General features: G+C 45.0%; 7 protein-coding genes across 7 annotated transcripts; 4 read left to right on the forward strand and 3 right to left on the reverse strand.

Annotated features, from left to right (window-relative positions):
* The first annotated feature begins 327 nt into the window (after positions 1-327).
* Positions 328-7,911, forward strand: EAE97_009927 (uncharacterized protein). The gene is made up of 5 exons (XM_038880442.1): positions 328-993; positions 1,139-1,567; positions 1,624-1,750; positions 1,805-2,116; positions 2,215-7,911. Exons 2-5 carry the CDS (start codon positions 1,159-1,161, stop codon positions 6,731-6,733), a joined length of 5,367 nt encoding a protein of 1,788 aa, XP_038728809.1. The 5' UTR covers positions 328-993; positions 1,139-1,158; the 3' UTR covers positions 6,734-7,911.
* Positions 7,912-8,333: 422 nt separating this feature from the next.
* Positions 8,334-9,658, forward strand: EAE97_009928 (uncharacterized protein; the record flags this gene model as incomplete). The annotated part of the gene is made up of 2 exons (XM_038880443.1): positions 8,334-9,351; positions 9,441-9,658. The coding sequence occupies 2 exons, from the start codon at positions 8,334-8,336 to the stop codon at positions 9,656-9,658; spliced, it is 1,236 nt and encodes a 411-aa protein (XP_038728810.1).
* Positions 9,659-10,322: 664 nt separating this feature from the next.
* EAE97_009929 (uncharacterized protein) lies at positions 10,323-10,771 on the reverse strand (the record flags this gene model as incomplete). The annotated part of the gene is made up of 2 exons (XM_038880444.1): positions 10,323-10,523; positions 10,664-10,771. 2 exons carry the CDS (start codon positions 10,769-10,771, stop codon positions 10,323-10,325), a joined length of 309 nt encoding a protein of 102 aa, XP_038728811.1.
* A 576-nt stretch (positions 10,772-11,347) lies between these two features.
* On the reverse strand, positions 11,348-13,036 carry EAE97_009930 (uncharacterized protein; the record flags this gene model as incomplete). Its single annotated transcript, XM_038880445.1, has 7 exons — positions 11,348-11,415; positions 11,473-12,304; positions 12,360-12,446; positions 12,501-12,547; positions 12,601-12,828; positions 12,885-12,907; positions 13,002-13,036. 7 exons carry the CDS (start codon positions 13,034-13,036, stop codon positions 11,348-11,350), a joined length of 1,320 nt encoding a protein of 439 aa, XP_038728812.1.
* Positions 13,037-13,664: 628 nt separating this feature from the next.
* EAE97_009931 (uncharacterized protein) lies at positions 13,665-16,793 on the forward strand. The gene is made up of 4 exons (XM_038880446.1): positions 13,665-13,913; positions 13,968-14,687; positions 14,763-14,962; positions 15,018-16,793. Exons 2-4 carry the CDS (start codon positions 14,275-14,277, stop codon positions 16,391-16,393), a joined length of 1,989 nt encoding a protein of 662 aa, XP_038728813.1. The 5' UTR covers positions 13,665-13,913; positions 13,968-14,274; the 3' UTR covers positions 16,394-16,793.
* A 548-nt stretch (positions 16,794-17,341) lies between these two features.
* Positions 17,342-18,536, reverse strand: EAE97_009932 (uncharacterized protein; the record flags this gene model as incomplete). Its single annotated transcript, XM_038880447.1, has 3 exons — positions 17,342-17,517; positions 17,589-18,437; positions 18,491-18,536. The coding sequence occupies 3 exons, from the start codon at positions 18,534-18,536 to the stop codon at positions 17,342-17,344; spliced, it is 1,071 nt and encodes a 356-aa protein (XP_038728814.1).
* A 427-nt stretch (positions 18,537-18,963) lies between these two features.
* EAE97_009933 (uncharacterized protein) lies at positions 18,964-21,684 on the forward strand. Its single transcript, XM_038880448.1, has 2 exons — positions 18,964-19,781; positions 19,880-21,684. Exons 1-2 carry the CDS (start codon positions 18,993-18,995, stop codon positions 21,242-21,244), a joined length of 2,154 nt encoding a protein of 717 aa, XP_038728815.1. The 5' UTR covers positions 18,964-18,992; the 3' UTR covers positions 21,245-21,684.
* The last annotated feature ends 910 nt before the right edge of the window (positions 21,685-22,594 follow it).

Consider the following 22,594-nt stretch of genomic DNA (forward strand, 5'->3'; position numbering starts at 1 on the left):
GTCAGCAGCCTCGAAAAAGGGTCGCAAAAGCCCTGACAGAATGCATAACGATTTGACAGGGTATAAATGGATTGAAAATACAAGCCCGAGCACCATCCATCCATTGAAGGGGCGTCAACCCTTGAATAGCATGCTAGAAGCTTATTTACTAGGATTTGCTTTAAGCGGTATGTAGACGGTATAGTGGCTTGTCTATCTCGACTTCTTACTTGGTGCTAGACACATGAGCCGGACCGCGACCGCATCACTTTCCACACCACATTCTGTGTCCCATGGTTCGGCTGGACATGCGTATCGAACAAATTCGCAGGTGCCAATTTCTAATTTGGTCTCCGCATTATCCACTGATAGCTCGAAGAATCTTTGATTAGCCGCTCTGTCCCATCGTGCCCTATAAACCCTACAACGCTCTCGGACTTAGTAACGAAAGCTATTAACCACCAAAAAAGCCATATACGGTTATTGTGCTCATTTTCCAGGGTCAATTTGTCTCCAGTCTTTTTATCTTTTCATATAGCGTGTAGTGATATTTTGCTGCTTTCTCTGGTACCCATACACGCGCCATATCTGCCGTCTTGCGATTCGGTTGGCTCCAGGCATGAGACGAGGATCTTTTTAGTGCTTTTGATGTCTTGTAGTCTGCTTTCGTACCACTTCAACTCACTTCAACTCACTTTGGAACATATTCTCCTCAATCCAGTTGTACATTCAACGCTCTTGACTTTTTCCTTCTCGACCATTGCACAAAGAATATTAGAACGAATCCCCGGAACACAACCACGCATCACAGTTGTTCACGGCGACACTGCAGAACGCATCCATTGATTCGGTAGCTAGAGCTACCCACTGCTATTCTTTACCGCCGGCCATACAGAATATCCCATGGGACAACCGATATAGAATCGGGCGTGGATAGTGATCAGCCCTCTGTACTGCAGAAAGCACAACAGCGAGGAAGAACGGCAAGAGGCCTGAGTTCCAGCTGATATATCTGTAAGTGACATTCCCTATTATCAAAAGTAGAAGAAGCATTGGACTCCCAGATTTGTCGAGTCTCTATGCGTTCATGTAGTCAACCTTTGGACAGAAATATCTTCATGCAGCGGCCCGACTAACTATTCCGATGCTCGATCCACAGATATTGAAATTATTACCATCATGTCTGTCGCAAGGACCCGGTCAATATCAATGAGATCCGGCCACTCATCCAAAGGTGCTGGAGCTACATTGGCCGAAGTCAGTATGCCTCCAATCGACGTACCTCGCGATTTTGAGCCATGTGCTGCGACAGCATCGATGTTCTTATATGTGCAAGGAAATTCGGTTGTTTGCGCTCATCACGATACCCTTAAGATTGAAAGACGGTTTTCGAGACACACAGAAGAGATACAATTGTTAGCGGTGGATAACATTAGTGAAAGAGGAGCTGGAAGATTAGTAGTGAGTTACGATGCTGGCCAAACTGCGATTGTATGGGATTGCATGACGGGAGACGAAATTGCCCGATTTGCGAGTTACGAAAATCTTACAGTGGCAGCTTGGATGCGCAACGGGAATGTTGCATTTGGTGCGTATGGCGGGGTAATGAAGGTCTGGGCTTTGTCGCTGATGAATTTCACACAGGAAATGCTCAAGGAAATGTCATTCTTTTTGAACCGACAACATCGGAGCATATATCCTCAAGAACTTTAGATCAAATTCCAATTACAGCTTTGGCACCAGCAGCAGATTGTAGGACATATGCTATTGGGTATGTAAAATTCCAGCGACACATTTTTGGGCATTTTCGCTGATTTAGTCACAGATTTTCGAATGGATCTCTATTGATTGCAGCATTGCAACCAAGATTCATAATTCTCCACAACTTGACAACCTCAAGAGGGCCATCTCCAATCGTCACACTATCGTGGCATGCATCATCGTCACGCCAGAAGTCGGACATGTTAGCATCTCAAACGAATGACGGCGATCTGCGGGTTTGGAGTATAGCAAAATCACCCACTAGCAATGACACAGCCAAAGTAGTCCGGGTATTGAAACGATCCGATAATTTTCAAACCGGTCCTAATTGGCTGGGCTGGTCAAAAAATGGTCGCATCATTCAGTTTTCCGAAGGGTAAGTAAACCTAGTACTCTCCCCTTATTTGTCCCCCACATTGCATAAGGCCATGGGCGCGCGCTTAGCAACAACCACTTACACAAGGTGTGATACAGGGAAACATCGTCATGGGACGTCCGAACGAAACAGGTCACTTTCGAGAAAGTTCCGACATTGGATATTGTGAAAGGTCTAGCTGTTTATGGACCTGGAGCAACCCTCTTTACGCTGGGACCGAATAATACGGCACAGCAATTTGATCTTAATTCTCCACCGCAAATGGTGGCAAACGTTCAACATCCAGCCAATTTGTTGCCACCTTCTCCCCCTGTTTCTATTGAAGAGCAGAAACAACAGGCCGCTCAAGCGGTTGCAGCCGAAGTTTCAGCTGTACCAATTAATATCGATATCTCCGAAAGTGACTCCGATCGGATGTCACCGCTAGCTAGGATTGCTCGACGTGGTGATGAAATAGAACAGCAATTACGTGTAGAGGCCATGGAGCCTGACCGCTCCGAAACTTTATCGCCTGTATCATCGAGAAGTCGCACGTCAAATTCCACTAGGTCATCCGCAGATTCAAGGCCACATAATACCCGGCACCATGGAAAACATTCTTCAGGCTTATCGGCTATATCACGTGGAGGTATGAGTGAAGCAACAACCATGTCGTTTGGCTCGTCGATCCACACTGGTACTGCTCGAGAACCTTCTATTCTATCAAGTAGAGACTCGTATGCTCACAGTAATACCAGCTCAGCACGATCATATCGTTCTCGACAACGTGGATCTCGGCTAAGACAAGAAGTACTCCGTAGTCCCGATGAGTCAGGAAGCCATGTCGTAGAGCTCTTCAAGTATACCAAATCTAGGTTAAGTGATATTCCTTACCGTCAGCCACAAGTCTCAGAAAGTGCCCATCTCACGAACGATGATCTTCGAATTCAAATGCTCAGTACAATATTTGGATGGGATGGAGAGGTCGAGGGGTTGATCCGTGATGAGATGAACAGAGCACCAATGGGATCAACCCATAGAGTTCTTCTTGCTAAGTGGATTGGCGATCTTGAGCTGGATATTATGGCTACAAGCTCCGAATCGATGACTTCTTCAGACTGGATGCTTCTTGCCCTAAGTGGAATTGGAGGACAAGCTTCGCAAACCAAGGTCGCCAGAGCTTATGTTCAACGACTTCTAGAAAAAGGAGATGTCCACACTGCTGCTACAATCATGATCGGTATGGGTGATCAAAATGATGCAATTGAAATATACGTCTCCCACAAACGTTTTATGGAAGCATTAATTTTGACGAGTCATGTTTTCCCATCGGATTGGTCTCGGCAAGCCGCATTGATCCGAAAATGGGGTGAGTGGGCTGTTCAGCACGGTCAACAACAATTGGCTATTCGATGCTTTTCCTGTACAGCATCTGAGTCGTCGGAGCCTTGGACATCACCATCTGCTCAAGCTGCAACTTTCACCAATATCCATAGTCAAAGCATCCCCGAATTATTAAGCCCTCCTTTGTCGCCTCCTAGCCATAGGGGTCCACAGCGCAGTATTGCGAAGACATCGGCATTGAAACTGATCACTGCGTTCGGAGATAAACAACAGAAGTCAAAGTTCTTTGGTATTGATAATGACAAAACACCGATTGGTCCTGGCCCAACACCGATCGAGGAATCTGCTATTTCTCCAGGTGGTGATACAGCACATACTGCTTTCTTGAGACCAGGTAATCGCAGCGCATATCATACCCCAGCTTCTGCGCGAACGGCAACACCTGGTGGCTTCTCACGTCGACGTCTTCCATCTATCGGCGAAACACCTAACGATGTCATACCTCGTGTCAGGTTGGAGCCATTGAATCCGTCAACGCCTGGCGATTCTGGTTCAAATCGGGAGCGAGTTGGCCAATATGCTCGTGACACAGAGGCGGAACCATTGCAACTTAGCTCGGCGACATATACTCCAATCACAAAGAATAGACCTACGACACCCATGACCCAAAAGAAGATTGCCAATCCATTACCATCACCATCGCCAGATACATTCACTTTAAAGAAGCAAGACGATCGTACGAGAAATGGATCACGTCATCGTAAGCCAGATGGGCTACAGATCCAGTGGCCACCGATGGAATCTATAATCACAGGCGATTACATGTCATCTCCAGAACCAACTGTGTCATCCCGCCACGATCCTCGGACTAACCGCTCAATTGGCGACCCTTTGAACTCTGCTGCTCTGTCATCAGCCGCTTCCGTTTCGGCCTCAAGTAATGCTAGAAGCCCTTTAAACAGCGAAAGAAGTTTCAGAACAACAAGCCCAGTCTTACACGGCAGAAGCATTGACCAATACATCAATAGCTTGGAAACAGCCACGTATCATAAGAAACAACAAAGGAGTCGGCAAGCTAGCCGAGATCGAAGCGGGAGAGCTCGCAGCAGTAGCCGAAGGCCAAAGGCTCGAGAAACTTCGGAAGACAGAGGAAGGAATATCGTCCAATACATCAAACCTGCAAAGCGTTCGCCAACCTCGCCTATTCCAATGTCGCCTGAAGATCTGAGAGATCTTGGCGCTGCAATCTCAGATAGTGAAGTCATGATCCAGGACAAGCAGTTCAGAACGGACAGTCGAACCGGATTCAAGTCATCAAGACAAGCAAGCCGAGTCCGAGAACAATCTCCAGAGCCGCGCAAGACATCTAGCCGTCAAACAAGTCGCAACGCCAGTCGCCGACCAGCCAGTCCCGATACTAGACTAGGCGGTCGAGACGCCCGAGGACGAAGCGCAGGACGTTCTGGATCAGCAGTTCGCTCCCCTTCTTCTCCGTTGCCATTCTCTCCCCAAGCGAAATTTTACCAGGAAGATGAGGTTGCTGATTTCGAGGATTTGAGGGCGGCAAAGGCAGATCAACTTGCATTTAGATTGAGGAGTAGTAGTCGTATCAGAGAGCGTGGTACAAGTGCTGCTCGAGGCTCTTCACCAAATGGAAGACGTCGTGAGAGATCTACAAGTCGAAGACCATTGGAAGGTCAAAGATCGCCATACTTAACTCGAGATGGTACTGAGTCTCAATCTCACTTACGAACACAATCAGAGTCAGTAAAAACGGCCCCTGGGCAGCAAAAGATGGATCCCAAAGATGAGCGAGCATTAAAGCGAGAACAAGCTGCACGAGAGCTTGAAGAAAGACGTAAATCTTTAGTTCAAAGACCATTGGCGCCACCAATCATTCACCCAGGAGAATTAAGTGGCCTATCACCACTAGCTTATCGTCCCTCTACCAATTTCCCCGAACAGGGATCAGCAGCGTCGTATTCGCCTCCCAAAGCAAGTCCTCAAGCCCCTAGAAGCCAACAGACTACACCAAACAATACTTCTCCAAACAGTGGTTTTGGTTCAGCTCCAGAGTCTTCCGTGCAGATTGGCTTACCAGCAACTCCAAGAGCTATGCGTCATCCTAAGTATGATCCTGAAGGTAATGGTGCAGATCGTATTCCACAAGTTCCTCAAATTCCGAACAGATATGATACGGGTCCATCACAAGCAGCAGCAACATTGAGCGCAGCAGTTTTCAACAATTCATCTGATAGCCCGCATGATACCTTTGGGCCTCTCCCAAAAACTGTGTATCAGGCATCTCAACCACCTCGCCGTATGCCCCCTCGATCTGCCTCAGCTCCGATCCCAGAAGAAAATTTCTACAAGCCAAATGTGATCCCAGCAGGTTTACCACTACATCCCGCATTTCAAGCTGCAATTCCATCCAGTTCTTCAAGACGCACACCCGATACTAGAGAAAGAATGTCACCCACCCAATCTTCTCGTAGACAAGTCTCCGGAGATCCCCATGGTGAGAGCGGAAGTAGAAGTGGAAGTCCGGTTTACGCAAGTGGACCTGTAAATGTGTTGACTGGAATCGACGAAACTATCGAGGCAAACCAAGCAATGCCTATGCACCATCCAAACCATGATCTGATTCCTCCACCACCCCCACCTCCACCAGCTCCTCCTCTTCTTCCGCAACTACAACATTTAGCTCTGCCCCCACCACCGCCTCCCGCTCCATTGTATAGACCAAATGCAAACACTAACTCCATGGTATCGGGTGTATCATCAGGCTCTGGTATCTCTGGCGTCTCTTCCGGTTCCGGCGTCATCGAAATAGTAATGGACGACGAACCAATTCCAATGATTCCCAAGAGCAAAACTCCCACCATCTTGTCTTCATCAACAATGAACTCTGGTTCCATAATGGAACCACCTCCAATTCCACCCACCCTCGAACGTCGTCGTACATCATCTGTCTCCCACATATACACACATAACCGCGGTCGTTCCGAGACGGACAACTCACTATCGAACCGCTTTTCGCGAGCCGCAGAACGTTTGAGAAGCGCTAGCCGTGGTAGGAATAATTCGAGCCCTATTGTTGATAAGGGAGTTACAAAAAGTCCAACCGAGAACAATGGGAGTCCATATGAAAGTGTCCCTCCTCCAACTTGGTCTGTACCACCTCCACTTAGTAGGAGTGTTACAACTACTCCTTCGAGTGGTATGCAGATGGAGAGACATCCTATGGAAGTGCGAGCTGCGTATCAAGGGAATATGGAAGGTGGAATGATTTGATCATCTTTATTTCTTTCGCATCATGTGGCGTTTTTATTCTGCTTTCGTTTATACTCTTTGATGTTGAAATTGCTTCAACTTTTTCATCTTCGAATCTCGATACCCTTTCTATTATTTCTTCAACGATGCCTTTCATTCCTTCTGATTTCAAACGCGAACAAACGCATAACGGCCTCTATTCTACATTCTCATAACATTAATTCGATGAACGAAAAGGTGGGCTGGATTGGAAAATTATTCACGTAACATTCCTGACTGTCATTTACAAACAAGAAAAACAAGATTACATAAGAAGCAGAAAGATAAAAATTGGCTCAGGCTTATGATGATATTATGAGTCTTTATAGGAGATGCGACAGGCTCTACCGATTTGATGGATATTCGCGGTGCTTTTTTGTTGAGAAAGAGAAATTTGTTCATAATATTGTATATCTACTTCTGCACTATCCTTGAATATATATTTACTTTTGCAAATTTATGATTTCTTCGCTTGCCTTTACTTGCAGTTGTCTGGAGCTGGCGTGATATGCTGCTCCCTGGTCCATCCTTTTGGCACTTGCAATTGTTTTCAGTCTCTTTTTCGGCCAGGAGTAGAGCGCTCAGTACCGCCCTGTTCCATTGATCTGAAATTAAGGTATTGAGAGGGTCCAGCGAACAGATTGAGGAGTGTTCAAAGACATGATATGGGGCTTGAAGGAGAGTAGAATGAAGCACAATACCTAAAGTAGCTTGATACTAGGCAAGAAATGGATAAGATACCAGTATAAGCTTGGAAGTGGAAAAGGAAAATAACATGAGGGAAAGAATGCGGTTAAAGGAATGGGCGTGGCCTTTCTTATACTTCTTGCCTCACGGCTGGTTCATCGTTTGCTTTTGTCTTTTTTTTTAGGCTGAGTAGGAGAGAATCTTTGATTCGAGGCTTTATTTGGATTTGCTATGTTTGAACTTTAAAGTAGTGATTGGTATATGAATTGGCAATTTAATGATGAACATGACTTCTACCTGCAATGCTCTTTGGGACGTGATCGGAGGTGGGCATACTGTGGTGGTGATGTTGACGACTGAGATATATGTGATGATAACTTCATGAGGTATACTGGAGGGTGTCTTGAAGTGCCACGTAGTTAATCTTTTCTGATTTCAACGGGATAAGAGACGGTATGTAGACAATCGACTTCTTGAGAGAAGCCTTGATAGAATACGTTTCTACCACTTGACATCACTCATGGCCCCATGCACGAAACTACATGCACCGATGATCATCTGAGTATTAGAGGTTTTATATAGAACAATATTTTCAGTTTGAAGAAGAACAAAACTCCCTATGGTCTGACTACCAGTATAATCAGATAGCAGTGTAGTATTCAACTTTGAATATCAATCAGAACGACATGCTAATAAAGATTGTGTATAGACTTTCCAGGATGAAGTCAACGAAACCCTCTCCCCAAGACCCCTGCAAGGCTAGGCACGTGACCCTCGAAAAAGTGTCCGAGCGATTAATTTTCTCATCAAATGAATCTCAAGCTGGATCTCGAAATCCAGGAATTGGGCTTCGAAAAGACGTGCAGTGAACCTGCAACACCCAAACCGCCTCAGAATGAGTGTCTCCCGCCCAGCGCGATGTCTTTTCAACGTGCCTCCCCCCTCCCTCCGACCACTCACCCGACGACAAAATTTCCACGCCTCGACTCCCCTCCCCGCACGACGTCGTGCCCGTTTTGCTAGCATAAAACAGTCGGAGCTCGATGCTGCTCCCGCAAAGGAACTTTACCCTGGATACAGCGACAAAGAGAAAGCTTTGTTAGGGAAACGATATACCCCAGAGCAAATCGCTGCTATTGAGGCTGCGGAGGAATCGGTCGATGCAGATGATCTGAAAAGTCATGGAGTGATACGGACGGATCTGGGGAGGTTGAAATATATGGATGATTTGAGTATGACACAGCCGGTAATCGATAAGAAGATCATGGACTATCGAATTGACCCAAATTGGACCCTGGATCAGGATAAGATCGGAGACGAATTCGTGGCGTACATGGATAAAGTTATGGAGGAGAATCCTGAGGATATAGATCCTGAGGATCCAGAGTGGGAAAAGAAACACAGGCCGAATAGATTGGATTCGCTGAAGGCGCTACAGAAGGAAATGGGCGATCCAAGTACTTTTGCAATTGCCCCTCAGGTTCCTGGAGATTTTACAAAGGACCCGGGCCAGGCTGCGGAGATAGCGAGGGAGGTGGATGAGGAAGATGAGGATAATCTTGATCCTAGGGATCCCGATGGAATTTACACGAAACTGCGCCACCAAACTGGACTTACCATGAACGAAATCTTCGACCTCGACACCAAAATCCTGGTCAGTCACCGAGTTGTCAATCAAACTCGTCTGGGTAAAATCGACAGTATGTACGTTTTGGCAATTGCAGGAAATGGAAGAGGCAGATTAGGTATTGGCGAGGCAAAGGGCCAGGAACCGGAAGATACGAACAATAATGCAAAGATTGCGGCTATTAAGAATATGCAACCAGTTCCAAGATATGAGGAACGAACTATTTATGGGGATGTTGAAGGGAAGGTTAGTGCGGTCGAAGTTAAGCTTATGGCAAGACCTCCAGGTATGTTCTAAATTCTATATCCCCCTTCACGCATCGATTTCCTAGCAATGCGGGGCAAGAAAAGGAGCTCATTTATTCTTAACTTCTAGGATTCGGTCTCCGATGTCAAAAACTTATCTTTGATATGGCAAAGGCAGTAGGAATTCATGATCTGTCAGCCAAAGTACCACGCTCGAGAAACAAGATGAATACCGTCAAAGCCACCTACCAAGCATTAATGAAACAGCGTATACCGGATGAGATTGCCAGGGGAAGAGGAAAGAAACTTGTAGATGTAAGGAAGGTATACTATGGAGGAAAGGTATAAGGGGTATTTGATGGGCGGATGCATTGAAACGAAAGAGAGGAAATATGTACATGTATATTACATGTTGTATGAGTACTACAAGATGGATGCGGAAAATGAATGTGCATTTGCATGGACTGGCGTAATGCTGGGTATGAGCACAAAAGCATATGGAAAAGCAAACATGACATGAATTCATGATATTGCATTGGGGAAAAGATCTTAGATAAGAAAAGATTTTGATATGCAAGTTGCATTACACATGTTATGTGTGGGTATCTTAGTCCAGAACTCCTAAACAACAGATGAAGCAATTCCTCCCTCCCGAGTTTCTATCTGACAACTGTAATTCGTGATATCTCGTAATGATAGACTCTGCCTTGCCATCAATGATGTGTACCTTGCCGCCATAGGCTGATCTGAAACTCCTATCATCCTCGCCTACCCTCTGTCATATCCTATTCTACCTTATCATGATACATCCCACTTCCCATATATCGAGCCATCTCAACGCATCCCTTGAAAGTATCGGAGCTTAAGTTGGTGTGTCCTAGTCGAAATTCTATAGTGGTCAAGAAAAATACTTCTCACTCCCTCATCGAATGAATGTGAATGTGCGGACTCTCAATCACGCAATCGTACAGAAAGCAATCCCCTGCAAACAATCTCCATCATCCCTACCGATTTATTCATAATCACCCTCCTCACTCCCCTCCCCTCCACCATCATCATTCCTCTCCTCACTGATCTGCTGCTGCAGCACAATACTATAAACACTCGCTTTCAACAACGTGAAAACCAGACTTGTTTTACGCTCCAACTGGCGTAGATTATCGAGGATATAGGCCGTGGGATTGTTGGACATAGTTTCGAGAGTGTGCGCGAGCTGTTCAGGACGCTGGTGAGTTTTGTGAACCATATTATAGAATTAAGATTGAGAGGGGGGGAGGGTGAATGGGAAAAATGAAGAGAGAGGATGAAGAAGGAAGAGCGAAGATCGAAGAGGGGAGAGGAGGGGAAACAAACAGTCTTCATATTCTCTGCCAAGCGCTCATACTCATCCAACAAGTCTTGCTCTGTAGGTGAAAGATCCTCATTGGTGGGGAGCGGGATATTGGATGCGTCTGTCTCCATGGTTGCGACGTCTTTTAAATTGTAATTCGGTTGCGATTGTAAATTTTGTTTAGGCGATCCTTGTATGCAAGAGTTGCAATCAATTTGGCGGTATCTAACAAATGTGCGGGCTGATATTTTCGTAAAGGGATGTGGTTTGGGGAAGTAATCATGTTTTGACTTCATGTCGCGTCGTGAAGTTCAAACGATTGTCAACCCCGCAATTACAATGGTCACGTGAAAAGAGACTTAGATCGGGTCCTGTGGAAGGAACAGCTTGAAGGCACCTAGGCTCACCGGGAGATGTGCACTGTGATAGATCCCTTCATGGCCTTGATGTACCTATCTTGACTAAGAATTAGCGACATGGAGTTGACATCACCTCACTTGTTAGATCAGAGAATATCACTCAACAATGGTCAATTGTGCAACAATTTAATCAATTTTCATCGACTACATCTCAATCTACGTAACTTGAGACATTTTACTTCGCAATGATCGCTTCATTCATTCTCCCAAAACTCCGCTTGCTCTTCAATATATGTATAATTTTCAATTCTTCATAGGCTCTATCTTTTCGACCACTTGTCTAGCTCCTTATGATCCTCCTGGTCCTCCCAACAGAGCGAATCTTCGGACAATGCTTGGGCCTATCTCATCATACTCTGTTTGATATTAGTATAAGATACTCGATCGACAGGAGAGCAAAAAGTATAACTTACCTGCTTTGGTGTGACAATAAGATCTGAACTCAGGGGTCTGACCCAAAAGACTACCACCGAACCATGGACCATGTCGTTGTCTCTTATGGGAAATAACCTGAACTTCCAAACCTCCGCTTCTTGCGCCACCACTTCGTGCTTCGCTGGCTCTAATTCTGTCATCTACCAAATGTTTGATATCACGTTGTAACCTGCGACCAAAATCTTTGTATAATGTACTTCCTCCAGACAAGACAATATTCTTGTACAGTCCACGACGAACATCGATGGGCGAAGATTGAATGACGCCGTCGACCACTGTTGGAAGTGGAGTCAAGAAATCGGAGGAGTGAATTTCTGGGTTGAAGAAGATTTCTGGAGCAAGGAACCGTTCGTAACCAACATCAACAGTTACTTGACGCCCGCCGGGCTGGGTAACGGTATGCTTCTCGAATCTCGTAGGGTCGCGGTCGAAACGACCAAATTCCTTGACAATATCTGGGCAGACATAACAATATTTTTCTTTGATTTCACCGGCAGTCTTCAATGAGGAGTCCGGTTCACCTCTGTCTCGAAGTAAGGATTGAATGAAGTATGTAATGTCTCGACCAGCGATAGGAATTGATTTGATTGATGATCCAATGACGTATCCTTCGGCAACAGGAATTACGTGTGTTACACCGTCTCCAGAATCAATTACGGTTCCGGTCAAGGATCGATCAGAAACTTTGGATGAAGTCCACGACGCAGCCAATGCGAGTACAGCTTGGACGGCAATGTATAGACCAGCGCAATTAAAGGATTCGAACATAATTTCGGCAGTATTCTCACGGTTCTCGGGTGGATTGAGTGGCTGGGAAATATCGGTAAGTGGAGAGTTTATACGGAATTGAGAAACGAGTACATACAGGTTCTGTTAACAGAAAGTAATGATCTTCTGGCTCAACGCGGAGATATTTGAATATCGAATTAGACCAGAATCTTTCCATATGATCCTGCAGATTTCATGTTAGCCACCTCGCCTTGATCGTAGCCTTTGACCTCCTTACCCAGTTGTCAATTTGTCCGTGACGAATTGGATAGTTTATGCCATAACCTGCAATGATCAGAACGAGTTCCAATTCCATATATCCTATAATTTATGCGCACCTGGGCCACTTGCGGCTGCTAATGCCTCGTCTCCGATAAAGAAGTCCAAATCTTCAGTTCCACGTTTCATTGAGAGATGACCTCCTGGCCCAGCGCCGCCCGTAAGATATGAAGGCTTGTTGGCAACTGCAGGACGTCCAGATCCAGAACCTGCACCAGCTCCTGCGGCATTTTTGGTCGCTATAGCGGTAGGGAAGACGAAGGAGGGAGAATCATTTCCAGCGAAACCTATAATTGAGGCATTATTAGTTGTGTGCCTATCTTCTCGGAAGAAGAGAACAAACCAAGCTTGGAGTAACCGGTACCGCTATGGTTAAAGTATCAGTAATTGTACGAATAGATAACATCCCTTTACTCGGGACACGGGGATATAGAATGCCTTGTGGGGATCTCGAACGTACTTGTCCATGACAACGGCCGGAGTGTGAGAAGCCATATTGAAATAAAGCTGCGCAATGCAGACCCAGAAGTGATGAGAAAGTTATGCGACAGCTTTAGAGATCGTAAATAACTTGTGCTGATAATTAACAGCTGGTATTGACCGTTGGCGTTTGAATCTAAGCTTCAAGATGACGACCCATACCTAGTGTAGGCGGTGCGGACCTAAACGAACTAACCCCATCAGTGCCAGCGACAGCCAGTCAAGTACGGTCAAAATGAGTATCACGTGCATGCAATATAAAATTGATATTCCTGACTTCACTCTCTCGTCACATTGCTCTTTCTCATGTTATGAGAAGATAATTGAATCTACTAGGATAACCAAGGAGGATGGGGAAAGAAATATGATATAACTTCTCTTGAAAAGAAGAGGAGATTTTGTCGGGTGAATTGATCATTTGATTGAATGAGATCATTTTCATTTTCATTATCCTTTAATAACTTTCCAAGTGAACAGCTCTTTCCCTTCTTATCTCGAACCTCACTACCTGTTCAATCTTACTATGTAATAGTGTACTAGGTACATATTTCAATGTCAACAAGAGAGATTTGTCTTTACTCTGCATCCTAAGATTTCTTCCTCCTCAACTCTAAACATTACCACCGCGTCCATCATTTCTTTCTCTTACGGAATTGCACAGTCAATCCCTTTCACCCACACATTCACGTACACTCATTTTCTGAACATAGTTTGTAAAGCTTTACCTAAATTATTGTTTGAATCTCAAACGTCTCAGCCGTTCTTTTGTATCTCTGATATTGATTCAACTGTCCAAGTATATCTTCGGGGTTAACCGAAGTCTCTTGTGACAGAAAAGCTTTCTGTTCTTGTATATTCAAGGACATTCATTGCAATCAGATATATTCCTATGGTATGTCCCATAATGAGCTATATTTGTGACGGTTGATGGCTGACTAATGTGTAGCTCCAACAACCAAATTGTTTTTGAAATAAATTGCAACCTCGACAGAAACAGAGTTAGAGAAAACGGCATCTTAGACGGCCCTCATCAAATATCGTTCTCGCCATCCTGTCCTTTCCTTTAGGTTCGCCAATCCAAAACTAAAAATTCTGCGGAAAGCACAAGTACACGTTGTGATTCACGTATCAGTTCTCTCAGCTGCAAATTCCTGCTAGTGTTCCGTCCTCCTTGACACAATTTTCGAGTATCAAGATATTCATATTCACCTGAATATAAACGTTTCACCTTTACCTCTCACTTCAGAGACTTCATGTCTGAACCCACGCAACGATCTACTTCTCTACCTCAACAATCTTTATTCGCCAACAAAATCGACATTGCGCGAGAACGTTTTCGTCAACTTCGTCGTGAACTCTCTAATCTTTCCAATCCACTTCGCAAGTTTCAAAAATATAACATCGAGATTATCCCGTCCCCATTCTTAGATCGCGAAGGTCCATGGTCAGAGTCCCCACCATTAATGGCTCCAACTCCTTTTTATCAAAACATGCAGACCAATGGGATGCCTGCCATGAGTTTAGATCCAGTAATGGATGGCTCGGCGGATACCAGAAGACCTCGTCCAGCACAACCTCAACCATGTGTATCTGCGATATTCGTACACGCTGGTGCAGGTTATCACAGCACTACGAATGAACACATCCACTTGGGAGCTTGTAATGAGTAGGCTGACCGAACCAAGAATTGAAGCCTCGAATGTTTGTTTGAGGCGTGTGAATTTTGCTGACATTTATTTAGTGCTGCTCGCGCAGCAATGAGAGTACTCAAAGCCGGTGGTACAGCCGTTGATGCAGTCGAAGCTGCGATCAAAGTTCTTGAAGATAAGGAAATCACCAACGCCGGATACGGCAGTAACTTATCAATTGAAGGCATAGTTGAGTGTGATGCAACAGTGGTAGATCATTTGGGTAGAAGTGGTGCCTGCGGTGCAACTGCTCGTAAGTTAATTGTCATTTTCCCACGTCAATCCACTAACCAACAATTTGCTCCCAGAAATCAAGAACCCTGTCAGTTTGGCAAGATTGATTTTAGAAGCTTCAAGTAGACCATTATCTTTACGAAGAGTCCCACCCAACCTTCTTGTCGGGCAAGGAGCGACGGACTTCGCATGGGAACATGGAATACCAGTTGTACCACATGATATGATGTGCTCTAAGAATGCGCGGGAAAGATATATTCGTTGGCGTGATGATTTACGTCGTGCCGAGGGACAAGGTCGTATGACACCATCAAGTACTAATAGCAGTCAAGCTGCTGATGATGAGGCTGCCGCTCGGGAGTACGAAGAACGTGTAAGAGCAAAACAGCGTCGGGACCACACCAACGCGCTTATGACTGGTACATGGAATGAAGGGCAACCTGATTCTCCTTCAACAACATCCCCAGGCCGAGTATGCCCTCAAGAATCTAATCCATACTCTCCACGTCCTGGTACTCCTCCGAGCCGAGGCTATTTTCAAATGAATGCGCCAGGCCGCGGAGCTTCTCGCTCTCCAGTCGGAACAACTCCCGCGAAACGTGCACGACTAGCAGCACTCAGTGATGGCAGTCCGGGGCGTGTTCAATCTCTTCTATCTCCTAGTGTCACTACCAGTGGGGTGTCCAGCGAACCAGGTATATCTGCAAGTACTGCTCCATCCACAATCGATAGGCCGTCTAGTACAGATGGTCATCTCTCTCCAACAGACCAGGAAAAGGTTATCGAAATGCATTCTGCTTCACTGAATCTAGCCCAAGAAGGAACAATCGAGTGCCCCCATGAGCCCACTCCAGAACCTCTTACTCCCAAGGAGGATGACGTGGACTTGATTACTGATACCGTTGGAGCTATCGCCATTGACATGTATGGGCGTATTGCTGCGGCATCTTCATCTGGTGGAATTGGGATGAAACATCGTGGCCGCGTTGGACCTGCAGCTCTTGTAGGTATTGGTACAGCTGTGATTCCCTGCGACGAGAGAGATGAAGATCAAGTATCGGTTGCCGCAGTTACCAGTGGTACGGGAGAGCACATGGCGACAACCATGGCTTCGCAAAAATGTGCAGACAGACTCTACCACAACACTAGACGAGCTCGTGGTGGGCAGTATATGGAAGCTAATGAGGACGAAGCCATGGAGTCATTTGTTCAAGCAGATTTTATGGGTCATCCTGGTGTCAGTGGCAGTAACTCAGCAGGCGCAATCGGTGTTATGGCGGTCAAAAAGACACATTATGGATATTTCCTCCACTTCGCTCATAATACCGACTCATTTGCCTTGGCATCTTACGCTTCAAACGAAAAAGATGCTAAGTGTGTTATGTCTCGTCTTGGAGATCATGGAAATGTTGTCAGAGGAGGTCGAAAGGTTAAGATCGACAAAGAATGACTTCCAGCAGCACGCCTCACACGAATTACCAACCTTCTGCTCTAAGGTGTCGAACTTGGTACATGCGTGTGGCTACTTGGTTCATAAATTCCTTATCATTTTTTACAAGCGTTGTTTTGGAGAGATTGCATTATTGCTTACGGAGAAAGGGACCTGATGATTTTTATGATTATGACCAACAAAATAGCGTTGTAGAATGGAATCGAATGAACAGGATGGGGAGGAACAAATGCTAAAACGAACAAAATATCACATTACCGTTGACCTAAAAACGCTTTCCGCTTGGAAATCAGATGGGTTGTGATAGGAGGGAATGGGAAAAATGGATAGAGATGATGATATTGCTTATGCTTTATTGCTACGCCGTTGAGAGGCGATATTTGATAACCTAATAGAACCTAAAATTACTCCTGACTCTGAGTGAATATGCTGCAATCAAATTCCAGTGTGATGCTGGTGTGTCGGATACTTATTATATTATGTATAGATTTTGATAATTTCATAATCGAGCTCGCTCCTGCTTTTGCTCATATTATATGTCATTATATTATGAATCTCGGATACTGTTCATTCTCTGAATCTTTTCGTCCTCCTCACCCAACTTCAAATTTAGACAATATTCTGGGAGCTATTGGACAATGCATCACACCACCGTATTCCCACGCCATTGTTCCATCAAATAGACTCCGCGTTATCTTCCTTGGATACATATTTGACGCAAAAAATCCAGGATGATCATTTTTTATCCCTTATGCTGAAATCCTAGAAACTTCAGGCTTGCCGTCCCCATGTCACAATGTGCAATTTTCCATCACTACTCTCAGATTCCCTGTAACAACCACTACAGATTCGACCGAGTCGCGAAAGCAGAGACTCTCCCCGGTCGTCGTGTTAACGTCTCTGCCCATCGATTTGAATGGTAAGTAAACCGCAGGGTAGCTCAAATATTTACTCCCCAGGCGCAGGAGTACCCCTAGCACTACCCGTTTCCACACCCGTGCCATTAATCTTGCGCTTCTTCTTCTTTTTGCGTGGAACAACGGCAGGTTTAGCACCGTAATTTCCGAGCGAGAGGTGCGTGGAACATGTTAAGCAGATGGCGCCTTCAGGGGGCGAGCAGAATACTAAATTGGAGAGAGGAAGATTAGTCGGATTCGTTGTGTTGACAAAAGGGAGAAGGCAGGGGGAGATATACTGCTCAAACATATACTGCATACAAAACCCACATCCACCACCTTCCTATGACAAAAGCATGCAGCTCTGAAATCTACCACTTCTTGCGTTGGCGCTATTAAATCCTTTCGACTTGTTTGATCGGGTAAGAACGCCATCATTAGATATTGTAATAATCCTTGCGGATTCTTCAAATGCATATATATCCCCCTAGTAGTATCGCTAGCTTGTTGTAGAAATACAGTGTCACCCGCGAGTTTCAATATGTCGATTGGAATCCGCATGCGCTGTGCAGCGAATGTGGTGTTCATGATTGGGATATATTGATGTGCGAGATCACCTGACACTGAGAGAACGAGAACTCGCGATTGCAACCCGGTGGTAGAATCGGAGGGGGTAACATCGGAGGTAGTGGGTTTAGAGTCAGCAGCTGAGACATCGCTGTAGGCTGATAGTTGTTTGTTTATATATGAGAGGGCGAGGGTGAGCGCACCGGCCATTTGGGTGGTGGTTGTAGTAGATACTTCTTGCTCGGTTGTACTATCTATCAAGTTTCGTACAGAGTGTAGGAGGGTATTTTCGATGAGTGCGAATTGTCTGTATTTATTTGCGTCATCTGGCGGGCCGTGGGTAGTCGAGCCTCCCATTTCTGTATCTTCGGACGCAGAAGGCGGCGCTGGGTAAAGCCATACTGCACGATGGCAATGGCTAGCTATTATGGCTACTTGATTGGCATTGTTGACAGCGAGATGTGCGTTTACGAAAACGAGGAGATTAGCTATCGCTTTCGAGAGAGGAAGAGTCGACGAGAGAATTTCCCACGCGTGCGGATTGGTATCTAGGATGATGACGAGGCATGAAGGAGAAGGACCTGTTTCTATATTAAAATGATATGCAATTGCCGCAATAATTGTTTGATCATACCTTTGACGCCTCCTGTGAAATGATCTGTACCATCTATACCATCCATAGTGAAAGCCTTGCAGGCATGACAGCCTGATAGGTTCTAAGTTCAAAGGATCTATCCGTTTTCCCGACTTTATATGTGACTTGCGGTTCTACTACAGCCCAGCAAATTCATTCCCTTTCCTAGTTGCTCAAAAAGTCCGTAGAACTGCGATTGATATTAATTTCCTTAAAGACTAAGAGAATTGATGGAATTATGAGCAAGGCTAGACGATCTTCATCCAGGGTATAATGCGGAATGCGGGTACGGACACCCTTGCTGTCGCCTGATCATGTGATGCAACCGTTTATCTTCGGTACTTGCTCATATATGTGGGCCTGTTAAGCTTGTGGTTTCACAAGGGAGGGGCATTTGCTCGTACTTCGTATAATTTGGAGCTTTCCCCTCATCTTCATCTTGATCTTCCCATTTATGATTTCGTTTCCATCAGACTTCAGTTATATTTGATACTTCATCATCATGTCAAATTCATTTGATCAATCCTTCGAAAGAAGAGGCACTGATCCAAGCGTTCCTCATGCTACAACCGCCGCAAATGATTCCCTTGAAGACCAAACACTTCTCTTACTTGCCCGTTTGACAGAAGGTGGACAAGAAGACGAGGATACTTGCAAGGAATTAAACACTCTTACCAAAATTCTCACTGATGATTCCACTGAAGAAACAAGATCGAAGGAGCCACACAGGCCTCTTTTTCAATTGATCGATCAAGATATCCTGGAAACTATCTTGGGTTATCTTGATATGAGACAATCTCCTTCGGTCCGAGGTCACGCGACTTTGACAACTTCAGCATACCTCAAAGCTTCGGAACAACAAGGTGTTGACTATCTTTCTCACTTCTTCTACGATCGAGTTGGCAAAGGCACATATGACGATCTGATTCTTGCTTTCTCTGTTGCAGCATCGATATTTCCCGTGGTTCCAGATGTTATTTCTTCATTTTTCCTAAGTGAAGGTTTCATTCCTAGCCTTGGCACCTTGATGAAGAGGAGATGGAAAAGTCGAAAGGTTGAACAGGCTGCTCTAGAGTTGCTTAGTGCTGCTTGCATGAACACACCTTGCCGAGAAGCCATCCAGAAGCATTGTACAAAATGGCTCGAAGAGATCGTCAATAATACTCCACCCAAGATTTCTGAAATCTCTACCTCACCTATCGATAGCAATGCAGAAGATGGCTCTATACAGCAGCGAATACATTCCGAGCAAGTCAGGAATCTCGCAGCTGTTGTCTTGGCCAAGATTCAGGTATGCTTATGAATTTACCTGCATTAGCCATTTACATACTTTCATATATAACATACCCCCTCTTCAATCAATTGTTCTGACTGACCGCAGAAGTGAAGGCTATCCCTTCAGCACCAACTGCTGAATCTGGGGAAGGAGACGTTTCTGGAAGTACAACTATTGAAGACCTTTCAGACATGTTCAAAAAAATGCTTTCTACAGATACATCTCAACAAAGTTCGATTGAAGGCCTCGCTTATGCTTCGCTGCAATCAAAAGTTAAGGAGAAGTTAGCTTCAGATAAGAAGTTTCTGGCCAATCTTGTCAAGACTATGAAGGACGCCCCGCCCAAATCACCGGCAACTTATGGATCTCTCACTGTTTTGGCTAATCTTACAGCATACCTGCCTCCCTTGACAGAGGAACAAAAAAAGCTAGGCCAATTGAAGGCTTATGCTAATGCATCAAAATCGTCCCTCAAACCAGATCCTCTCAATGACGATGATCACGTTACGAAGAGATGCCAAAATATATTCGACGCCGGTGTCATACCTGTTCTTGTCACCCATAGTCAGCATGGATCAATAGCATCTCTCACACTTGTCACATCCATCATTTTCTCACTTTCCAAGATAACTAAAATTCGAGGACAAATGGCCCAACAAGGTGCAATCAAGCTCTTATTACACGCGGATTCTGTCTTACCCTCGAAAAATATACCCGCTCGAAGAACCACAGCTCATGCCCTTGCCCGTATCCTCATATCCACCAATCCACAACACGTATTTGGCGGCACCAATCCTTTATCACTTGTCTCGGCTATTAAACCTCTTCTTCTTCTTCTGGAAGATGACCCAACAGTTGAACACCGCGATCTCCTACCTGTCTTCGAAGCTCTCTTGGCCTTAACAAATCTCGCTTCTACAGATGATTCAGCTCGTAACCCTATCATTCGACTGGCTTGGTCTCAGATTGAAGAATTGCTTCTTTCCAATAATACTATGGTAACTCGTGCAACGGTAGAGCTTATCTGTAACCTCATGCAATCACCGGAAGGCGTTGCGAAATTCGCAGACGGCAGTAAACAAGCTTCACAGCGTACACATATTCTCTTGGCCTTAACGGATGCCGATGATTTCGCCACCCGAAGAGCAGCAGGTGGAGCATTAGCAAGTCTCACGGAATGGGATACTGCCGTAAAAGCTATCCTTGACAGGGAAAGAGGAGTCAACCTTCTATTAGCTCTGTGCACAGAAGAAGAAGAGGAAATTAGACATAGAGGTGCAGTTTGCATTCTTAACATACTGACGGCACCGAATAAAGCTGGGGAAAAGGGAAGGGAAATGGTGAAGGAGAATGCGGGATTAGAATGTCTGAAAGAATGTCTGAAGAAGTCGAGGAGTCAACAGGTTCTGGAAATAACTGTGGAGGCGTTGAAGAAACTAATAGGTGATGGGGAAGAGGCGAAGCTGTTGGAGGGTTGAGTTCGTAGGTATTTGCGGGTAGTATCATACGAGAGCAGGATATCAAACAGATCTCAACATCTATATACCTGGAATAGATCGCATTCATAACTGGTTATTCGTAAAAGTCTTGGGATCTTCCACAACATAGATACCTGCAAAATCACAAATTTGATCAATTCGTAAATACCTAGGTCTCTTAATCGTCTCCAAGATTTCATCCCATTCCTAAACTTCCAATTTTTCATCGCACGAAGAGGAGTTGTATGCTAAACTCAATCTCACTCTCAACTCGTATTCCACAGAGAACAACACGGTCTCCAAAATATCAGATCTGCATAATAGCAAAAAATAACTAACAAGGCGATGTGATTGCCCTTCTTCCCAAATAGAAAACGCGATTCCCAATCACGGAATCATACTTTCAATACCTTATCTTCTTATCTAAAGGATACTCCGAGGATGCCCCGGATTCACTCCACACCTGCTACCCATCAAATTCACGGAAATAACGTGTCCTATATATAATAAAAAATTAAAATTTGCTTTCGACTGTAACGGTCATAAGATTAAGGCGAGCTCACGTTCCCTCTTTCTTCTCTCCAAATTCTCCAATCTAACGATTGGAGGTCACCAACAGTGCCCAGTCCGAACACCACGGAGGTAATCCACTCGTGCAGGAAACTCACGATGCTGCGGTTGCCCTAAGCAATGAAGATGATTTCTCGAGGGAGGTCTCACTCTGCAGAGAGCTCTTCACCGTGGGGTGGCGGTGCAGGATTACATTCGTTGTGTGATTTGGAGAGTGGAAGAGATTTGGGTCTCAACTTTTGCATTTTTTTATTGTTCTCTTTGGTTTTTGGAATTTTTTCCGGGTGTGGTAACGTGTGTACAGATAAGTTTGGAAAGTGGATTGATTGATTGTATGCCCTTTTGGGAATATTTGAGGCTATTGCGAGATAGGCCCACTTTTATTGTGTTTTGCTCCACGTCAAGCTTCTTCCTTAAAGCATACTCGGCAATATACAACTGAGACCGCAGTTGATACTGATTTTGCAAATTTTCGACCACCGAATCATTACGCCAATCATTCTTGATGGGCAATTCTTGAAGAATGAGCATCACTGACACTATGTAGAAGCAAACATACTCATGATGTCTTATATGCTAATATCTTTTACGCCTTCGGCTCGCTTGTATCATGTTACAATTGAATTATTCCTCTCATTCAAATCGCTCGAGCTCACTTACTTGCTTGCACCTTGTCATACAAAGCGTTTGGGAGAAATTGCATAGCGAAAAATAAGGAGTGAAACTCTAGCTAATATGGATTAATCTCGTTCTACCAACGATTTCCAAGCCCTCATGATA

The sequence above is a fragment of the Botrytis byssoidea genome (assembly GCF_014898295.1).
Source record: "Botrytis byssoidea strain MUCL 94 chromosome Unknown BBYS_024, whole genome shotgun sequence".
NCBI classification, from domain to species: Eukaryota; Fungi; Ascomycota; class Leotiomycetes; order Helotiales; family Sclerotiniaceae; genus Botrytis; species Botrytis byssoidea.